Source organism: Trichechus manatus, unplaced genomic scaffold (assembly GCF_000243295.1).
Source record: "Trichechus manatus latirostris isolate Lorelei unplaced genomic scaffold, TriManLat1.0 scaffold00014, whole genome shotgun sequence".
Classification (NCBI taxonomy): Eukaryota; Metazoa; Chordata; class Mammalia; order Sirenia; family Trichechidae; genus Trichechus; species Trichechus manatus.
This window is the reverse complement of record NW_004443950.1, coordinates 17,638,402-17,660,253: the sequence shown is the minus strand read 5'-3', so window position 1 is coordinate 17,660,253 and position 21,852 is coordinate 17,638,402. Positions and strand designations below refer to the sequence as shown.

Here is a 21,852-nt window from a genome sequence, read left to right as displayed (position 1 = left end):
ACCCTGTCTTCCCACGCCAGTTGCCAACCTCAATCAAGCCAGAACTTAATGCGTGTTTGCTATGCAGCCAGCCTTATCCTACCTGTAGGACTTGGTGCATTTCAGAAGACTGCCACGGAATGCCTGCTCTGAGCGTGTATGGAATGTACTAGGCACTGTGGACAGTTCTGGAGCAGTAGCAACCTGGGCCCCAGCGCTCAAGAATAGTTGCAGTCTAGCTGAGCAGATAGATCCCTGGGTGGTGCAAATAGTTTGAGCTAGGCTGCTAACCAAACGGTCGGCGGTTCGAACCCACCAGACACTCCACAGGAGAAAAATATGGCAATCTGCTTCTGTAAAGATTTACTGCCTTGGAAACCCTACGGGGCAGTTCTGCTGTGTCCTGTAGGGTTGCTAGGAATCAGAACTGACTCGACAGCAGTGGGTTTGCTTTTTACTAACCTAAAGATTGGTGGTTCGAACCCACTCAGCAGCACCATGGAAGAAACCACCGTTTGAACCCACTCAGGCATGGAGACCTGCTTTTGTAAAGACTACAGCCAAGAAAACCCTATGGAGCAGTTCTACTCTGCAACACGTGAGGTTGCCATGAGTCTGAATTGACTTGACAGCAACAGGTGTTTAGCTGGGCAGATGTGGCAGGCGCATGTGTAGCGATCAGAAGATCCCAGTAGGATGGTGCAGGGTAAAGAGCTAGACGGAATGAGAGTAGACAGCACCCTGCTAGCTCCACAGTGCATTTGTGCAAACTCGAAAAAGGTGCCCCTCCTCAGGACACTTTTCTGCCATCTGTCTGGAAATGTCGGAAGCAGTACACAAATCTCCGATGTCCATCACTTGAACGGTGCCTTCAGTGCACACAGGTCCCTGACTCCCAGATGACCCCGGGGGAAGAGCCCCGAGGTGCTCATCCCATTGCCAGGCCGCATAAGAGGGGGGCTGCGGGCGGCTGGGTCTGCTTTATTTCACAGCTCTTCTTCTTTTCATGCTGTTTGGGTGGCGCCAGCTGTCAGCAGCTCGGGCTGGGTGGGCTGTGCCATCCTGCTGCCTGGGTCACTGCTGTTTGCCAGAGTAAACAGTCCGGAGAAAGTGACCGTGGCTCTCCCAGCATGCAGTCCCAAACGAGCCGCTGATGCCTCCCGTTGGGCCCAGCCTGGGGGTGGGACACTAGACCCGTGATCAAAGCGGCCACCACTCAGGTATTTCCTCACTCTCCCCAGTGGATGCCCAAGCGTGCTCTTCTTTCTCCCCCTACCCTTTTTTTTGTTAACTGGGGGAGGGGAGAGGGAAGAGCCTGTCTTTGATCTCAGCGGAGGAAAAAAGTCTGTTCTGTTCAGGCTTTTGGCTAACACAACAGTGTTTAAAATTTAACTTTGCTTAATTAATTAGTAATTCTGTTTAATGCTGTCTGATCTCCCTCCAAAAGGTATTTTGAAGCTTGAGAAGGGGACATCAAAGGGAGCGGGTGAAGATGGTCAAGTAATGCATTTAATCTGGCAGTTGCTGGGGGTGGAGAGATGCCAGCTTGCGAGCTAATGTGGGAGAGAGCTGTCATTTGGTAAATACTGAGTCCGCTCCTCGTGGCTGCGCTGTGAGGAGGGGCAGGGGGGCGGCTTCCCAAAGAAGGAGCTCCACACAACGCCCCCAGAATCCTTTGGGCTGACAGTGGGTTTTCAGGAAGCAGAGTTGACATTTTCTTTCTTCCAGGGCCACTGTGGATGGTTGGGCAGGTTGTGTACTGCACAAGGGTTTCCAGTTGAGCAGGCGAGTGACAGCTGAAATCCAGCCTATGCCTTGCTTATCAAACATGCACCCTCGGTTTTGTTTGTTTTGTTTTGTTTTGGGGAGTGGGGGGAGGTTGCTGCATTTGCCTAAAGCAGCAGTCCACACAGTTTTCTGTAAAGGGCCAGATAGTCAACATTTTAGGCTTCTTGGGCCGTAGGGTCTCTGTTGCAACTACTCAGTTCTGCCATTGCAGAACGAAAGCAGTCATAGGCAATACGTATGTGCGTGGCTGTGTCCTAGTAAAACCTTATTTACAAAAACAGGTGGTTGGCCGCATTCGGCCGTTGGGTTGTAGTTGGCCAGCCTCTGCCCTAAGTCATCCAAAGGCGCTTCATAGGCAGCTGAAAGATTTTGCTTTCCTCCTAACTCCATTCGTTCCTGCTGTTCCCTTCCTTCATCTTCCACCTTTTCTCCTTCCTTCCTTCAAGTTAGCAGCATCTTCTGTTCTGACTGTGACTTCCAATTGAAAGAGCAGTCCCAGTTCCCCTGAAATTATGCCCTCCCAAAATAATCACTGGGGAAAAAATGGCTGGGCTGAGCAGGAGTAAGGGGCAGAGAATGGGCTGGGACTCTGCTTCCAAAGCCTTTCTCAACAGAGTCTCGTTACTCCCAGCCAGGTTGACCTGGGCAGCCTGCTGCAGGCACCTTCACCTCTTCTGGCCGTCCGTGAGCTTTGCTGTCTGAAGCTGGATGGCTGGAGGGCAATGTGTCCTGCCCAGGGATGGCTGGGGGCTGATGGCAGTTTGGTTTCAGGGGTGGCTGTAGAAGGATGGTCCCTGAGTCTCTACTTCTGTCTGCGTAGTTTCTGACTGGTTCTCTGTCTCCTCTTCTGGCCATTGGGCAGGAGACAGCAAGAGAACAAAAAGCCTTTTTTGTTGGGGACAGCAGGGGAGCTGAGTATCCCCATTCCTGGCCCCCAGGATCTCAGAGCAGGGTGGGTCACAGTCCTACTGCCCATCTGTGCTGGGACGGGCGCCCTGGTGGGCTCACTGGCCACAGAGCAGTGTGGGTGCCTGGGTGGTTTTCTGAGCTGGGGCAGAAGGAGGGACCTGCTGGTGAAGAGGACAGTGTAGACCCTGCTGGTCTTTGGATAAGATGTATGAAGAGGGTGCGGGGTTGAGAAAGGAAGGAAGGGAGGCCAGGGAGGACCTGAGGGAGAACAGGATCTGGGGGGAGGGAGGGAGGTGCTCCCGAGAAGCAGCAAGCAGAGACAGAGGTTTCTTTTCTTTGGGTTTTATCAAGTGGAACTTGAAAGGCAACATTGAACCTGAAGGTGGTTTTCTGATAACTTCCCTTTGAACTTGAAGTTTGGTTTTGATAAGCCTGGCCGGCTTGCATCTCCAGCCAGGACCTCTGCCGAGGGAGGCAGCAGCTTTGAAGATGGAGCTGCGCTTTGTTTTCTTTCTTCTTTCCGTTTTCTTTTTTTTCCCTGTGGGGGGTGAATGGAGCATGTTTCGGGCCACGGTGTCACTGTGATTTCTCTAGTGGGACAGTTTTGGGGTGAGGAGGATTGTTTGGATCTGTGCTGTCCTTTGCAACGCCAGCGTTTATTGAGCGCTTACTGTGTGCCGGCCACTGTGCTAAGTAAGCACGCTTCTCGCTGCGTCCCTCTAACCGTCCCATGAGGGAGAACCCTTTTATCCGCATTTTGCAGATGAGTGGACTGAGGTCTAGAGAAGCTGATCACTTTGTCCAAGGCTGTCCGGGCCAGTCTGTGGTGGATTCAGGAAGTGAACCCAGCTGTCTGAGCCTTAATGTGCCCTCCCTACTGTCGCAGTCTCCCGCCGAGCTCTGCTGCACCTGTAGAGAATGCTGGAACCTTCTAGACTGAGAGCTTCACTTAGAGCTGGGAATGGGGAGACACCCAGCTCCCTGACTCATTCAGACAAGCCTCTTGACCTTTCTGCCTCATTATATCATCTTTCCAACGGGGATAACAGCAGTGCTCACTGCTAACCTGGTCGGCCTACAGTGGCAGTCCTGGTCCAGCAGGGCACGGATTGGGATGGAGGAGTCAGGGGTGGCCCAGCCATGTGCTTGGCTCTCCTTGGGCTGCTGGCTAATCACCCACCTGCCTTCTCTGGGACTCGGAGTCCACCTTCAAGAGGGATTTGGGGACTGGATGGGACACCCCCTGCCATTGAGCTGTTTGCTTGGGGGGGAGCAGGGAGGGCAGGACTTTGCTTTCTCGATCACATCAGAAGTAGTCAGTATCAGTGGCTTCCCCTGACAACCACTCCCAACAGTGAGGATGCCAGGTGCCCCCAACCTCAAGGTCTTTCGAGGAGTCGGATTTTTCTAAGGTTTGTTTCCGGTTAGCCTCATTCTGTTAACCCACTCTCCCAATTCCAGGGGAGGAGCTGGCGTCTGTGATCGGGGTTGGGGCCTCGAGCTAGGCTCCTGACAGCACTGGGGAGTTGTGGCCTGGGCATGGGGGGCAGTGAAGGATGGAGGTGCCCTGCATCCCACTGAGTGCTCGGGGTGAAGAGAAGGAATGGGCACCAGCCGGGCTGGTGAGGGCGCAGAGAGTGGAGTTGCCGGGCCGGGTCCATCAGGTACGGCTGCTGTGGCCTTCCTGTCCCCGCTTGTCTGCACTGGTGACCCAGAATTTCCGTTAGCTTCAGCTCCTTCCCCACCCGACCCCGCTCTCCACTACAGTCTGCGTGTATTTGAGACGATGCTTGTGTATCCATTTGTATTGCAAAAGCCTCACTTTTGAGAAAACTTGGTGTCACTGTAACAGAAATAGCACAAGTGGGTGGCATTAGAGAACCGGAATTTATGTTCTCACAATTCTGGAGGCTAAAAGTCCAAACCACGGTCTCAGTCGTGTTGATTCCCTCCTTGTTGGTAGCCCCGGGCATTTCCCAGTTCCTCGGCTTATAGCCGATCCTCCCATGACATCTGTCTTCCCCAGTGTGTGCGGGTGCCTGTCTCAGTGTCTGTGCTGCTCTTTACGTAACTCAGAAGGGACTAGGTTTAGGATCCACTCCACACTGGTGTGACCTCAGCTGACTGATTACATTACGTTAGATGGCATCGTGGAAGTAGTTACATTACGTTACATCCACAGTTATGGGGGACACAATTCAATCCATAACACTTAGCTACCAACTGTCTTGATTCATCAGAGTAAATAGGGGTGGGGGCATCATTCCCCTGTCAGCTGCTCACGGCCAACACCCCTGGGCTCTGGTCTCTCAGCCCTTCATAGTCATCTCTTGTAGATCCACACAAGCACCCTCTGAGGAGGTGACTATTATCATCCTCACTTTAAACCAAGATGTCTAGAGAAGCTGCGGGACCTGCCAGGATCATACATAGTGCAGGGAGGGTCAGAACAGGTAGACTCACACTCCCCAGACTGGCTTGTCTCCCTCAGAGCAGGCTGAGAGAGGCACCAGGTCTCCTGAGCCAAGCCATCAGTGGACTAAGCATTTCTCACTCGAACCCCACTGCTTGGGTTCAAATCCCAGCTCCATCATTCACTAGCAAAGCACTTCACCTCTCCGTACCTCAGTTTTCCTATTTGGAAAATGGAGTTAATAGTTAAGAGGCACTGATGGTTCAGCTGTAGAATTCTCACCTTCCATGTGGGAGACCCGGGTTCAATTCCCGGCCAGTGGGCCTCATGCAGAGCCCCCACCCATCCATCGGTGGAGGCTTGCGTGTTGCTATGATGCCGACCGTGTTTCAGTGGCGCTTCCATACCATGAGTCGGGGCCAACTCGAAGGCAGCTAACAAGAACAATGATGAGTGTAGATACGCTAATTTAAAATACAGTAACTGCCTCACAGGGTTGCAGTGAGGACTGAGTGAGACTGTGAACCGCGAGAGTTGAGTAGCGCTCTGCAGGGCATTGCCTGGTCTTACCCGCGGTGGCTGCCAAGGTGAGGGGCACTGTGGGAAGTGCTTTAGACAACGCTGGGAAAGAGCCCTGGGGCCCACAGGACAAGGGTCCAGCGGGAGAATTGAGGGACTGAGGGCCACTTCTGGGTCCTCATCTGCAAAGCTGGGGTGTGTGGGTGTGGTGGGGATGGGAGTGGGGAGGTGCACAGCCCCCCACCTAGTTTCTTGGCCTGGTGGCCTCATTTCTCCAAGCTCCTGGCTTTCCAGAAAGTTCTGGCAGTGCCTTGATCTCTGGTTGAGGCTGCTGCCCAGGGGTCTCGGCTCCTTGCATGGCCCCCTGGGTGGCCTCGACCCCCTCGGGTGAGTGTCGGAGAAGGTCCCTACGGCAGGATCTCACCTGTCAAAGAGGACAATAGAAGTCACCGCTGACGGAGTCTACTGAGACAATCGCTATAAACAGGTTCTGGAAAAGCCAGGCCTCGGGCAAACCCGAGTCCCCTTTGTCAGGCAGAGACAAATGGGCAGAAGGGGCAAATGAGTCTTCTGGGAAATGTCAAGATTTGATGAAATTTTGTAGGCTGGCACCCTAGGTGAAGGGAGGCGGGTGCTACCCGAGCCGGCCTCCTGGGACCTCTTGGGAGGGTCTCAGGAAAATAGTGTCGGTTAATGAGGCGCTTTCAGTCACCTCCCACTGCTCCTGGAAGGACGCACGGAGGCCCGAGACTTTTGGCAGAGGTCAAGGACTCCCTGGGTGGGCAGACGCTGAATGAAAGGGCTGTATTGGAGCAGAGTGAACCAACTCTCACGCATACCATTGTGTGTGTGTGTGTGTGTGTGTGTGTGTGTGTGTGTGTGTGTGTGTATAGGTGTATATCTGTGCGCATGTACGGGCATGTACGCCCGTGCCCTTCATCAGCCCAGTTGAGCCCAGTTGCTGCAGCTTCCAACCCCCCAGCGGTGTCTTTGAGCAGGCCGGAGTGTCAGCGTGGAAGACAGACTGCAGAAAATGGGCCATGCTTCCCAAGCTCTCCTGTGTGGTCCACAACCTGCCTTCACCCACCTGCCCAGCGGCCCGACACTGCTCTGTGTGGCTGTGCACCTCTCGAGGGCACCTGGGCTGAAGGCTGCTTCTCTGAGCGGGGAAGTGGGTGCAAAGAGCGAGGCCTGAGTGGCCAGTGTGGACACGACCTGGGAGGGTGTCCCCTGAGGCAGCCCCTGGCAGGATGAGTGGCCAGAGAGATCTAGACCTCAGCAGATGGACGGGCAGGAACAGATGCCAGCACCCAGGCGAGAATGTCCTCCACACCAGGCCTGGGGACAAGAGCCACAGGCGAACACAGCTGCATCTGGCCGTGAGAGCCCCTCCTGCCGTGCACTTGCACACAGGGATCACCTCCTCATGCCTTCTCACTTGTCCCCACAGTGGCCCTGCCGCCCGAGAAGACCGACGGGCCAGGCAGTGCAGATGAGAAGAGGACAGAGAAAGCGGGTGAGCCCTGCCCGGGCTCCAAGAAGCAGCTCAAGTTTGAAGTGAGTTTCCTTTCCTGGCGCTGGGCCCTGGTTTTCTCTCCTCAGGGTGGTGCTTTGGGAGGAAGGAAGCTGAGGCCCATCCAGATGTGAGGGTCCCTCTGTGACCCTCAGCCTGGCCCCTGGCCTCTCCACTTGCTGGGGACCCTGCTGAGCTGTGGCCTGGTGGCCTGGGGGAAGGGCATGGGAGTGGGCAAAGGGAAACGTGGCTGTGGCCCCAGCGCTGCTGTTAGCCCATTGTGTGACGACCTTCCTCTCTGGGCCTCAGTTTCCCCGTGGTAACCTGCCCTTCCAGCACCTGAGGCTGCTCTGGGAGCCACATGGGGCTTTCTGGTGGGGGCAGGATGATCAGGAGGCAGCGGGCCTTGGGCAGTTCTCTGACCCTACCTGGGCCTCGGTTTCCCTGTGTGGTCAGTGAGAGGGATGACCTGGGGTACAGGGGTGTATTTAGTCTGTCCTCCACTGCCCCACCAACCCCAACAGTGTATTAAGCCCCTTTGAGCCCTGGTGGCACAGTGGTTAAGAGCTCAGCTGCTAACCAAAATGTCAGCAGTTCGAATCCACCAGCCACTCCTTGGAAGCCCTGCGGGGCAGTACTCCTCTGCTCTGTAGGGTTGCTGTGAGTCGGAATCAACTCAATGGTGAACTGGCTTGGTTTCGGGCTTTGGTTCATTATCCAAGGGAGGGAACTGTGGCTGCAAGCAGAGGTTGGGGACGGTGGGTATCCAAGTTGAGTCTTGCTGTATAGGGGTAGGGGCTGTGAGAGGATGATGTGCAGGGGGACATTTAGGGTAAGGAGGCCACTTTAGGCCCACAAGGGATGGGGGTGCGTGGTGAGCGATGACATGGAAAGGGGGCAAAATGGTCGCCAGGGGCCCTGGATGCAGGAGCTGAGGGGCGACAGGCCAGCCAACAGCTAATGAAGGGCCGAAGGTTGCCAGCTTCTTCCAGGAGCCCCCTCCCCGGTATCCTGAGCCCACTGGGTCCCTGCAGGGTCTTCTGGGGGCAGAGCCGAGCAGCCAAAGGAAGGCCCAGACCCAGGCCCCTCGCTTCCCTGGAAACCTGAGGGGGTCTTTCTGGAGAGGGGCTGGCGGACTGCTTGGGACTCAGCAATGGTCCCTGAGAAGGACTCAGCTGAGATGATGCACACGTGACGGAGGTGGGAGAGGTGGGGGCAGTTACTCAATTTTTGTGTCTGGACTTCAAGCCAGAGGGAGCTTGTGGAGCCAAGCGGAGGGGCCAGAGAGAGGGAAGTAGTAACTGTCCTGAGTGTGTATGTGTGTGTAGGCATAAAATGGTGCCTCTGAGAGCAGAGCGGACACTTGGCAGGTATCAGATGGGCATATTACAACTGAGGGAAGGCCGGCTTTGAACTCAGCGTGGGCCGGCCTGAGGACTGCTGGAGGGAAGCAGCTCCAAGCTGCAGAAGCCAGGGGCAGGGACGCCGTGCTCCGGCACACTCCTGCCAGCATTCAGAGGCCAGGCACCTTCCCCTCTCTGGGGCCTGAGCCTGTCCTCACGCCTGGCCAGCCAGGGCACCAGCCCTATGGACAGGAAGGGGAGGCAGGCAGAGCAAGGCGTGGAACAGAATGGTCCGGAGCATCTGTTCTTGTTTTCAGGGAAGCTTGGGGATCTTAAAGACCATCTGCAGAGCTTCTTTACTCAAACAGCCATCCTTTCTAGAACTCTGTCTGGTGCTCAGCCGGCCTCTGCATACATGCCTTCAGTGACGGGAGCTCACAACTCCCAGATTAGATTCTCTATGGTTAAACCTCTCTGGTCGCTATGAATAACCAAAGAACCAAACCAAACCCATTGCTGTGGAGTCAATTCCGACTCATAGCGACCCTACAGGACAGAGTAGAACTGCCCCATAGGGTTTCCAAGGAGTGGCTGGCGGATTCGAACTGCCGACCTTTTGGTTAACAGCCGTAGCTCTTAAGCACTGCACCACCAGGGTGCCTATGAATAAGGATAATAAAATTATTGTTCTACTAATAATGATAAGCGAAGACAGTAATGGCTACTACCATTAATTGGACTTTTCTATGTGCCAGACACTAGGCCAGGCAGTCTACCCACTCCTTGTCTCCAGTTCCCCAAAGCAGGCCCAGAGACAAGGACATGGGAGCAGGTAGTGTACTGGAGATGATGCCAGGAAGCAGAAGCAACGGAGCAGGGAAGGAGGAAAGCCAGTAAGGGAGGGTTAATGGATAGGTCACTGCCAAGGACAACTGGGGCTCATTCCCTCCTGGGGACCCTCTGAGGAGCCCTATAGGATCCTCGCAGATTGTCCTGTGGGGGATGAGTGGCTGGGGCATTTACCCACCGACTCCTGTCCCTCGCCCATTCTGGGCTACCTCTAGGGGCATTAAATCCCGGATCTTCAGGCTGCTCTTGGGTAGAGAAGCAGAAGCTTGAGGTGGGAGGCCTAGAACTGTTTACCACAGCTGCAGAGAAACTCTGAGGTGGGCTGAGGGGACATGAGACAGGATATTTAATCCTCTCAGCAACCTTATGGGACAGATACGGCCATTTTCCATAATTTATACGGGGAGACTGAGGCACAGAGAACAGTGACATGCCCAAGGTCATATAGCTGTAGAGGACCCAGCAGGGGCTGGGACCCGGGCTGACTCTAGAGCTTTGGCTGTAGTGCCCATCCTCTCCTGCCTTCCTGTTCAGGCGGCCCATCCAGGGAGTCTGGCCCAGGCTTCCCAAGGAGCTGTTCCCTCTTGTCTTCCACTAGCATCTAGCCCTTGGTCCGAGTTCAACCTTCGGGAGGCCACAGTGCCCCTGTCAGCTCCACCTTCTCTTGTGTCTGGCACCCTCACTCCCCAGGCCGGGCCTCTCGCCCAGGCTCTGGCCTCTTGTCTTTCTCATTCTGCTCCTCTTTCACACAGGGTCTGGGGAGGGCAGAGGAGAAGGGCTGCCCCTGCCCCCACCTCTGGGCTAGGCACCCACCACCCCAGCCAGTAGGTGACCATGCATGTCCATCTGTTTGTGTCCCAGGAGCTGCAGTGTGACGTGTCTGTGGAGGAGGACAGCCGACAAGAGTGGACCTTCACCCTTTATGACTTTGACAACAATGGCAAGGTCACCCGCGAGGTGAGTGCCTGCCCAGCCGCCTGCCACTCGCCACGCCCTCGGGCACAGGGACTGGGCCCCACGTTCCTCGGGCACCACTGCCTCTCCTCCCTAAAGTCGATCCTGGTCCCAGAATCCTCCTTTAAGGGATAGCTGTAGCGGGCACTGGCTGGGTAGGGAGCCGACAGGGAGATGGAGGGACATCCCAGAGGTGCTGAGGATGAGGGGAAGTGACAGAGGAAGGGGCGGCTGGGGGCACTGCTCCCACCAGGGAAGGGCAGGGGGCAGGCACAGAGCCCTGAGGCCTCCCCAGAGAGGGACCCCAGGCCCCATGGAGTCCTGCCCAGCTCCCTTCTCTCTTGGGTCCCGGAACCCTAGGGGCAAGGCTGGAACCACCCCAGGCCACTTCTCCACCTCAGCCATTCTGCCCTGGAACTGCAGAGTGGGGGCCACACAAGGGCCATACAGCCTCCCTCCCTCGATACAGGAATGAACTCCCCACTCTAAGTGCCCACTGTTCTGCACGTCCCTGAAGGCCTCCAGCCTCTCTGTTCGTGGCCACCTCACAGCCTGTCCCTCTGCCTGTGTGTCTCTCCCCCTCATTCTCCTCCCACACCCCTCTCCCCCTGCACCCTCCTCACCTTTCTCCATGCCTGGTCTCTGTGTGTTGAGCACCTACCAGGTGCCCAAGCCCAGTACTGGGCATGGAGGACACAGAAGGGAACACAGCAGACACAGTTCCTAGCCTCGTGGCTCTGACAATCTGATGAGTGAGGCCACCCTGAACAGCCATGGCCCTGACAGTCCAATGAGGGAGGCCACCCTAAACAACCACGTCCCTGACAGTCCGATGAGGGAGGCCACCCTGAACAACCACGGCCCTGACAGTCCGATGAGGGAGGTCACCCTGAACAGCCACGGCCCTGACAGTCCAATGACGGAGGTCACCCTAAACAACCACGGCCCTGACAGTCCGATGAGGGAGGCCACCCTAAACAACCACGGCCCTGACAGTCCGATGAGGGAGGTCACCCTAAACAACCACGGCCCTGACAGTCCGATGAGGGAGGCCACCCTGAACAGCCACGAGGTAATCATAAGCTGAGATGTGTTCAGTGGGGGAAATAAACAGTGTGGTGAGGCAGAGATTGGCGGGAGCAGCCAGGGAGGGAGGCCTCTTGGAGGAGGCAACTCCTGAGCTGAGGTGTGAAGTGTGTGGAGAGAATGCAGGGCCCTGGGGAGCCGGAGTGCTTCAGGGGTTTACGGAGCTGAAGGAGGCTGGCGCAGCTGCTGCCTGGGACCCTGGATTTGATCCCAGGTTCTACCGGAAACCACTGAAGGGTGTTTTAAGTAGGGGTGTGGCCTGGTTGCATTATTTGCTGAGTCTCTGCCTCCCTTTGGCCCTGGGCCTTGGCATCGTCCGTTTACCACCTTCTTTTCTCTCTCCTCATCGCTCCCTGACTTCCTGTCCCTCCCCAGGCTGCCCTCATTGTGGGTGTGTGTTCTGTGGCAGATCCGAGGCTCTGAGGTCGGCATGGCTGGGCCCCAAGCCTGGCCTCCCGTCTGGTGTGTGAGGGCTCCAGGGCTGTTCTTGGAGACAGCCGTTGAAGCTTTTCTGTCTTATCTCCCCATCCTGCTTCAGAGTATAGTATGTCTTCTCTGTGGATAATGCAGGAGAAGCTGGCCTCTGCGCTGTCAGAGGGGGTGACCTATCTAGGGTACTACACCAGCCCTGGGCACGTGGTGCCACTGAGCACTTTCTACTAACCTGGTCGGCCCGACGTCGTTCCTCAAGCATAGTCATGTGTTAATTAAAAGATTAACGAGCTTGGCTTGTATTTTTGAGCAGATAAAGTTCTCTAACAGAGGGGTGTCAGATGTTTGCCCAGGGGCACAATTTCGGTGCTTGCCAGAGGCGCCATTTTCCGTAGATACGCCACTGGCTGTGCTAAACGGCTCAGTACCGCCACGTGCCCAGGGCCAGTGCAATACCTGCCATACCAGCTATACCCTAGATACGCCTCTGCCAGAGGGGAGACCTGGCTCAAAAAGGCCACCGCCTCCTCAGACTGAGGTTTAGAGATGTTAGAACTGGTTGGAGAGGAAGCTGTGACTGGCTTTTATTTCATTCAGGACTCTTTGTGATGTAACTGACAGAATCCCAGCTTACTTATCCCTGTGAGTAAAAACACGGGAATATAGTGGTTCCTGTAGCTGGAATTCTGTCTGGGGGCACTGACTTCACAAGGCCCATTATCTTCCAAACTTGGGCTTCTCCACGGCTGTTTGCTGTGTCCCTTTATTATCAGGCAGGCTCTCCCTTTGGTGGTAGCAATTTGATGGCTGGCAGTTCTAACCTGTATCCCATCCTCTCCAAAACCCTCAAAGTGAGAGTGTCAACGAAAATCCCAGAACCCAAGCTCATTGGCTCTGACTGTGTCATGTGCCTGGCTCTGAGCCAGTCATTTTTGCCCTGGGTTTGCGATGCTTTAATTGGCTGAGCCTGGGTCATGTGCCCATTCTGGAGCCGGGGAAAAGTTATTTGACCCACAAACCACGGAGACTGAGAGTGAGGGGTGGCTCACAACATGAAGTCGGGGAACCGTCATCAGAAAGATAAGGTGTGGATTCTGGGCAGTCAAAGCCCCCAGAAGGGCCTGGCGCTTTGGAAACTGTGGAGGCCCATCCTGGTTTGGGGCCTCCTCCCTGGAGGCAGAGAATGGTTTAATTGACATATGAAGTCCACTCCAGTGAAGCTAGATGCCAGCAACTATGTAGATAAGGGGCTTGGGGCCATTCAGTTACAGATGGTGTGGAGCAGACAGCAAGAGCCTTAGACATTCGCTTATCCAACCCTGTTGAGCACTCCCTCTGTGCCAGCTCTGTGCTTTGCTCCGGGCCTCAGTTTCCCTCCCTGTAAAATAGGGCCGTTGCAGGTCTCGTGGACTTCTTACAGGGTCACATCTGCTAATGGAGGCATGCCCATTTTGTGTGAGAGGTTAGAGTTGTTCTAGATCAAGGAGCCACTGTTCTACCCTGTTTGGGAAATGGCAGCTGTGGCATAATTTTTTTTTTTTTTTCCTTTAGATGAAGGTTTACAGAGCAAACTAGTTTCTCATTAAAGTCAGTACACGTATTGTTTTGTGCCGTTGGTTGCCAACCCCACGACATGTCAACACTCTCCTCTTCTCAACCTTGGGTTCCCCATTACCAGCTGTCCTGTCCCCTCCTGCCTTCTCGTCCTTGCTGCTGGACTGCTGTGCCTGTTTAGTCTTGTTTTATTTTATGGGGCTGTCTAATCTTTGGATGAAGGGTGAACCTCAGGAGTGACTTCAGTACTGACCTAAAGGGTAGCCGGGGGCCACGCTCTCAAGGTTTCTCCAGTCTCTGTCAGACCAGTAAGTCTGGTCTTTTTTGTGTGTGTGAGTTAGAATTTTGTTCTACATTTTTCTCCAGCTCTGTCCGGGACCCTCTATTGTGATCCCTGTCAGAGCAGTCAGTGGTGGTAGCCGGGCACCATCTAGTTGTACTAGACTCAGTCTGGTGGAGGCCGTGGTAATTGTGGTCCATTAGTCCTTTGGACTAATCTTTCTCTTTTGTCTTTGGTTTTCTGCATTCTCCCTTGCTCCATACGGGGTGAGACCAGTGGAGTATCTTAGATGGCCGCTCACAAGTGTTTAAGACCCCAGATGCTACTTACCAAAGTAGGCTGTAGAACATTTTCTTTATAAACTATGTTATGCCAGTTGAGCTAGATGTTCCCCAAGACCATGCTCCCCAGCCCTCAGCCCAGTCATTTGGTCCCTCAGGGAGTTTGGATGTGTCTATGGAGCTTCCATGACCTTGCCTTGGTCCAGTTGTGCTGGCTTCTCCAGTATGGCATAATTACCTTAACAGGGAAATGCGTCACAGGTTTGTTAGTTGCTAGCTGCTGTTGAGTCGCCCCGACTCATAGTGACCCCATACACAACCAAAAGCAATACTTTCCAGTCCAGCACCATCCCCATGATCAGTTGTGGATGGGATCATAGTGATCCATGGTGTTTTTCCACTGGCTGATTTCTGAAGTAGCTGGCCAAGCCTTTCTTCTTCGTCTTAGTCCGGAAGCTCTACTGAAACCTGTTCAGCATCACAGCAACATGAAAGCGTCCACTGACAGACGAGTGGTGGCTGCATGTGAGGTGCATTGGCTGGGAATCAAACCCAGGTCTCCCGCATGGAAGGCGCGAATTCTACCACTGAACCACCGCTGGCTGCTGAGGCAGGCTGGCCCTCGGGAGTGTGGTGGCGGTGACTCCCTCTCTTCTTAAATGTGCAGCAGCTGAGATGACACAGCTCCTTGTGGCTGCATTCTGGATTCCTTTTGGCTCAGAAGGTGCTGACGATAAAAGGGTTTGTCCCCCACCTGGGAGACTCAGCAGAAACCTGTGGCAGATGGGTTTTCTGATGCCACATTCTGTCCTCCAGAGGAAACAAGGGACTGAGGGTTTGCAAGGAAGGTGCCCAGCCTGGCCCGGCAGAGAGCGCTCCCAGAAACTTTTCTTCTTCCAACGAGGAGTGAGGAGGTTGGTGTCAAGTCACTGGAGGACCCAGCCTGGTGTTCCCTCTGGTCTATTTTTAGTCCCGAAGCCACTTCTCCAACCTGGCTCTGAATGCTCTTCCCCTCCATGCTTTCTGGCCGTTGGCACGCACGTTCCTGTGTGCGGGAGCGGGCTCACACCTCTCACAGCATCCCCAACCCAGAGCCAGCATTGAGGCTGATTTTCCAACTCGGAAGAAAGTACCTGTTCATCCTTCAGGCCCTCATTCATGCAGCAAATATCTGTGGGCACCAACCCTTGTGTGCCAGGCCCTGTGTACCCTGTGAGGTTGGTTTTCATGCTGGGATCACCAAAGCATACCTATCCCCAGACCCTGAGTCAGCCAGGACCTGCTGGGCTCTCACCCAGAGCCCCAGGCCTTCCAAAGTGTGCGACACTTGGTGGAACATGTTGTCAGAATTCAGTTTCCTCCTCTGTAAAATGGAGCTAACGGTGCCTCCTTCATGGGCTTCCCAAGATGGTGAGAGAGAGCAGGCGCATGTGGCTGTACCGAGAAGCTCTGTCCAGGAAAGGAAAAGACAGGAGTGGAGGACCCTCTGCAGGCCTTTCCAGAAGAGCCGGGGTCCCCGAGTGAGTGGCAAGCAAGAAGCTAGAGCCTGGCTATGTTAACTGGTGGACCCCACAATCCCAATCTGGCCCTGAGAAGATTTAATGGACAATTCTGGATTTCTGGCTTCTGTGAGGTGACTGTCAGCCCACATTGCCACAAGGCAAGTACCCCTAGTTGGCCCTCACCCTTCCTCACCCATTGTCATAGTTATCCAGTGCTTCTGTAACAAAAATACCACAAATGGGTGGCTTTAAAGAACAGAAATTTGTTGTCTCATGGTTTGGGAGGCTAGAAGTTCAAACCAGGGCATCCTCTCTAGGGTAGGGCCCTGCCTTGTTGGTAGCCCCAGGCGTTCCTTGGCGTTCCTTGGCTTGTAGATGGTTCCTCACATCGTCTCTTTCTCTGTGTGTGTGCACGCCTGTGTCTAGTCTGCTCTTTTTATAAGACACCATTCAGAAGGGATTAGGTTTAGGAACCACCCTACTCCCGTATGACTCATTAACATAACAAAAAAACCCTTACTTCAAGAGCTCAGCTGCTAAACAAAAGGTGGGCAGTTCAAATCCACCAGCTCCTCCTTGGAAACCCTATGGGACAGTTCTGCTCCGTCCTGTAGGCTTGCTATGAGTTGAAATCGACTCGATGGCAACCGGTTTGGTTTGGTTTTACGGGTGCAGGTGTTAGGACTTTAACATAATTTTTTCAGGGACACAGTTCAATCCGTAACACCCATCTTCATACCTGCCTGGCCTTGGCAGCACTTGCCAGCCTCTGCTGCCCTATCTAAAGGGCTGATACTCCTCTGCTAAGGAGGAAGAGACTCAAGATGGCAGAGGGGATGGTAAAGGGGGCCAAGTCTGTTCTGCATTCATGAAGAATCACTGGGCAGCTAATTGAACATCTGTGGGCCTGATCCATAGAGAGTTAGAAAATGGCTTCTCCAGAGGTTCCCAACATCTTTTAAAGCAGGAAGCCTTTCATCAGACAGACTACCTTAGCAGATGCCCAGAACATAGGTCTAGTGAGGGGAGGCTGGTCCACGCCACCCCCTCAAATCAGGAGTCTCTGAGGCACCTCAGAGCAGCTTCAGGATTCCATGGAGCATGGTTTGGAGACTCTGTTCTGGTTGACAGGTACTTGAGGCCCAGAGAGAAGGTGTGATTTGGTCAAGTTCTCACAGAATAATTTATCTTTTAAGGACACACGTGTAGTTTTCCATTTTTTTTGTTCAGAATGTGCTCACCACACCTGAAGCAGATGCTGTTGATGCCCTCCTAGGTGTTCCCTGGACCCACCTCTAAGTTCACCTGTTCCTGGGGTGGACAGTGTTCACCATAAGGGCTTTCTCTGGTGCCTGGGAGTTCCCTTAGCCCTTGCAGGGAAGCCTAGAAATGCAGTGGGTAGAGCAGCCCTGGGGGCAACCCTGAACCAGTGAAGGATAAGACTGTTCCCAGGTGTGTTCCACACTGTTCCTCAGAGTGCCCCAGGGGGACTGAGCTCCAGATGCCCACAGCAATAACTCATGCATTCAGTAGTTCTTTTTTTAAAATTTTGGTGAATGTATGCACAGCCAAAGATACACCATTTCAACTATTTCTACATGTATAATTCAGTGACATTGGTTACATTCTTCAAGTTGTACTATCATTCTTGCTATCCTTTTTCACATTATTCTACCACCATTATCTTAAATTCACTCTAAGCTTTCCATCCAACCTTTCAAGCTGCTGTTGTTAATTTGGTCTTATATAGATAATGATAGTAGATAAATGGTAACTTGGGTGAAGGGTAAGACAGTACACAATACTGGGGAAGTCAGCACAACTTGACCGGGGCAAGGTCATGGAAGGTTCACAGACACATCCAAACGCCCTGAGAGACCTCGCTACTGGGTTGAGGGCTAGGGACCCTGGTCTTGGAGGACATGTAGCTCAACTGGCATAACATAGTCTATAAAGAAAATGTTCTACATTCAACTGTGGTGAGTAGTGACTGGGGTCTTAAAAGCCTGCGAGCGGCCATCTAAGATGCATCTACTGTTCCCATCCCCACTGGAGCAAAGGAGAATGAAGAAGCCCAAAGACACAAGGGAAAGATGAGTCCAAAGGGCTAATGGACCACAACTACCACAACCGCTACCAGACTGAGCCCAGAACAACTAGATGGTGCCTGGTTACCACTACTGACTGCTCTGACAGGGATCACAATAGAGGGTCCCAGACAAAGCAGGAGAAAAATGTAGAACAAAATTCAAATTAAAAAACTAAAAAACCATGCCTGCTAGTTTGACAGAGACTGGAGAAACCCCGAGAGTATAGTCCTTGGGCACCCTTTTAACTCAGTACTGAAGTCACTCCTGAGGTTTACCCTTGAGCCAAAGATTAGATAGGTCTATAGGGCCAACAATAACATACATGAGGAATGTGCTTCTTAGTTCAATCATGTATGTGAGACTAATGGGCACACCAGGCCAAAAGCAAAGGTGAGAAGGCAGGAAGGGCCAGGAAAACTGTACAAATGGAAACAGGGAACCTGGGGTAGAGAAGGGGAGAGTGTCGTCACACCACGCGGTTGGCAACCAATGTCATAAAACAATTTGCGTATTAACTGTTTAATGAGAAACTAATTTGCTATGTGAATTTTCACCTAAATCACATTAAAAAAGAGGCATAATGCTCAATGCTGACATACTTTACTAATTAAAATAAGCAATTTTTTGGTTCAAACAATACTTCAGGGAATAATGTTGATTTAAGGTTTAAGGATTATCACAGGGTAATACTTTCAGGGGCCTATCCAGCCTTCATGGCTCCAGAAAGTCTGGATTCCACTGAGAATTTGAAATTCTGTTCTGCATTTTCCCCCTTTTAATCAAGATTCCTCTATAGAATCTTTCATCAAAATGTTCAGTGATGGTAGCTGGGCACCATCCAGTTCTTCTGATCTCATGGCAAAGAAGGCCATTGTTCATGGAGGCAACCAGACACATATTCAATTTCCTCTTCCGATTCCTGATTCTCCTTCTTCCTCTGTTGCTTCAGGTGCATGGAGACCAATTGTATCTTGGATGGCCGCTTGCTAGCTTTTAAGACCCCAGTCACTATGCAATGAACTAGGAGGTAGAACAGAAGTATTGAGAAACAATATGAGGTAGTTGATTGAGATGCCCCTTGAAACCATGACCCTAAATCTCCAAGTCAAGAAAACAAATCTTGTGAGGTGTTTGGTTGTGCATCAGCAGCTGCCTCTCTCCTTTTTTGGTGAAATATATATAACAGAATATTTGCCACCTCAACATTTTTCAGGTATGTAGCTTTGTGATATGAACTACATTAATTGGTTGTGCAATCATGACCCCAGTCAGTGCCAAATTTCCCTTCACCATAAACTCACTGCTTCCCAAACAATGGCTCCCCTCTCCATTGTCACCCTGGTAACCACTAATAAACTTTGGTCTCTATATATTTGCCTGTTCTGGTCATTTTATGTAAATGAGATGATGCTCATTTTTTACCAGCACATTCTCCTTCACTTTCCCTGCTCCCTCACCCCTGGTTCCTAGGATCCTCTCCCAAGTGAACCTCCCACGTACCAGTGTTTGCCTTAAGCTCTGCTTTGGGGGATCCAGAGCAGTTTCAACACGTCAGGGTAAACCAGGCCCTCAGCTCCCTGTGTTTGAAATGCACTGTGGCTGAAGCCACACATGGGTTTCTGCTTCCCTTCCCACCCAGGACATCACCAGCTTGCTGCACACCATCTACGAGGTGGTGGATTCCTCCGTCAACCACTCCCCAACATCGAGCAAGACGCTGCGGGTGAAGCTCACGGTAGCCCCTGATGGGAGCCAGAGCAAGAAGGGCATCCTTATCAATCCTGCTGGTGAGGGGCCACCACAGGGCGAGCATGGCTGCAGGGGGCAAGACTCTTAGACACTCCACTCCCCTCTCAGGAAGAATCACAGCCCTGCCTGGGAGGAGCCGAAGGGAGTCCTGGGGGCTTTCCTGGGAGCTGGTTCTTGAGGGGATTTGGATAGGAAAGAGGAGGGAAGGGATTCCGGATGGAAAGACCTGCATGAGCGGAAGCTGTGGAGGGAGGAATGGACACAGCAGGCAGCCAGGAGGCCTACTGAGCTACAGGACAGGCTTGTGTGGTGATGAGGGCTGAGGAGTCTGGGGGAGGAGATCAGGGGGACAGGTGGCTGTGAGGCCCCTCTATTCGGTCCCAGCTCAGAGAACCCTTCCCACACCACCACGGTGAAGCTGCGGTGGCCCACATTTCAAGTGTTGGGCCACTTAGAAAACCTCCCAGGGCCAGGAGGCTGGCGGGCACAGGAACAAACTGTTCACGGGGTGTTTCTCGGGCTTCTCAGGGGGTTCAGACCTGCAGAGCACGCGGCCCAGAGTGGAGACCAAGCCCACCGAGGAGCTGCGAAGCTGGGAGAAGAAGCAGCGAGCCCCACTCAGGTACGGTGGGCCCAGGCAGAGGCAGCAGCCCAGTGCACATGAGCAGGTACTGGGTGCCAGCTGGGTCCCTATATCTAAGGGATTCTGGAGCAGGAGGTTCTCTTCAGGGGACCAACAAATGTCAGGGTCACAGACTCGAAAATCAAACTCTGTTTTGAAAAAATAACGAAAATGCTTTGAATCAGTTATGTGTCAGAATTCAGAACTTTTGGGGTTTTAGAAAGGGGCTCCTGGTGTACTTCCCACATGTTATGTGTGGGGTCTGGGCAGCACCTCAGCATCTAACACACTGATATTTCTGCAGGGAGACTTAATACTCACGCTGAGTGAACTAAAGACGGTAACCACCTCCACACCCATTTAGGGCCGCCTTTGCTGCCCAACGAGTTACGAAAAATCGTTCGGTTTTCGGGCTTGTGGATTTCAGAATTTTGGATAAAGGATTGTGAAGCTGCAGATAACAGTACCACCTGTTGCTGTTATTTCTTTAACTGGAAGGAAGGAAGGAAGGAGGGGAGGGAGGAAAGGAAAGAGAGACTATTTAAAGAAACACACGGAATAGGTAACACTGATGTCGTATAAGCAGCGTGAGGACATGTGAACACATTGTGGAAATGCTAAGGGAATGACTGGCATTTGAGAAGCACCAGGATACGGTAAGAGAGAGGGTTGAAGCAGGGATGTGGTGTGAATACAGGTGTGGGGGGACCTCTTGTGGGGCGTGGGGAAATGGACAAGAATGGAGGTGTCCAGGCCAGCCGGAGAGGTGGCTGTGTGCTGGGGTGGTGGGGGTAGGGCAGGGAGGTGGAGGTGGGGGGATCCTGGAGGGCCTTGAATGGGTGGGGCAGGGAGCCCAGTGTCCTGCAAGGGGGGAAGGAGGCCACTGGCAGCACCTCTGCCCCCCGCTTCCTCCCGCCACATTGGTGAGACCCATTCTGGCCTTGAGGCAGGCTATGGAGTTGGCCAGCCTCAACTGCAACAAGTTTGGGGGGCTCCTGCTGCCCACACCCCCTGGGGAACCTGGCTGGGGGTGAGGCTGCCCGCCTGCAGTGGGCACAAAGGGTTTGAAGCCTGGATTCGGAGTATCCTTACATTTCAACCAGTAACCCCTCACATTTGCTGTGAGTCATCCCTCCCAGAAGCCCCATGGAGACTGGCCAGTGGTCCTTATTGCCGTTGCTAGGGGAGGAAACTGAGGCACAGAGAACAAGCAGAGATGACTACTCCGCCCCCCACCCCGTTCCCAAGGCCCAGAGGAAATTAATGAAGGGTCCAGAGGGGCTTGTCCATAGCCTGTGGGGCTGCCCTCACCCAGTGGCCAGCGCTCACCAGCTCTTTTCTTTCCCTGCGTAGGTTCCAGGGCGACAGCCGCCTGGAGCAGCCTGGCTGCTACCACCACTGCGTTGATGAGAACATCGAGAGGAGAAACCACTACTTAGATCTCGCTGGGATAGAAAACTACACGTCCCAGTTTGGGCCGGGTAAGGGAGTTCCTGCATCTTCCCAGGCAGTGAGCGGGGCGTGGCTGAACAAGGAGGCGGGACGTGTGGGCGTGGTCACGGTGGGGGCGGGGCGCATAGACTTTATTGGACAGGTCAGAGAGTCTTCTTGGAGGAAGTGACATAAAAAGCATTTTTTAAATTAAAATAATGCATGCACAAAGTTGGACGAAATCAAATAGTATTCCAGGGCTGTCCTGTCCCAGCCTACCCCCAGTCCTGCTCCCCAAGGTGACCACTTGGGCCTCTCTTCACGGTTTCTCTAGGGGACCTCGGTGTCCCTAAGCTTAGGCTGCTCTGTCTCCGTCAGCTCTCCACCTGGTGACCTCTTGCTAAGATAGATGAAGACGTAGCTCACTCACTTTCTCCCCCATACCCCTCTTCCCTTCCTTCTGTTTAATTTTCTCTGGGTTCCCGCTACACATTTAAGGAATATACTCACAGATTTTTTCTTGTTCCAATGATCTTAGACAGTTATAAGTCTCTCTCT

The 21,852-nt window shown here is 53.3% G+C and overlaps 1 protein-coding gene across 1 annotated transcript in view; it reads left to right on the top strand.

The window, feature by feature from the left end:
* NKD1 (NKD inhibitor of WNT signaling pathway 1) overlaps nucleotides 1-21,852 on the top strand; it is a 99,617-nt gene that overhangs the window by 76,436 nt on the left and 1,329 nt on the right. The window contains exons 5-9 of the mRNA XM_004371597.1: nucleotides 7,059-7,165; nucleotides 10,175-10,270; nucleotides 19,132-19,279; nucleotides 19,779-19,863; nucleotides 21,217-21,344. Coding sequence (XP_004371654.1) covers nucleotides 7,059-7,165; nucleotides 10,175-10,270; nucleotides 19,132-19,279; nucleotides 19,779-19,863; nucleotides 21,217-21,344 — 564 coding nt within the window. The remainder of the gene's footprint in view (nucleotides 1-7,058; nucleotides 7,166-10,174; nucleotides 10,271-19,131; nucleotides 19,280-19,778; nucleotides 19,864-21,216; nucleotides 21,345-21,852) is intronic.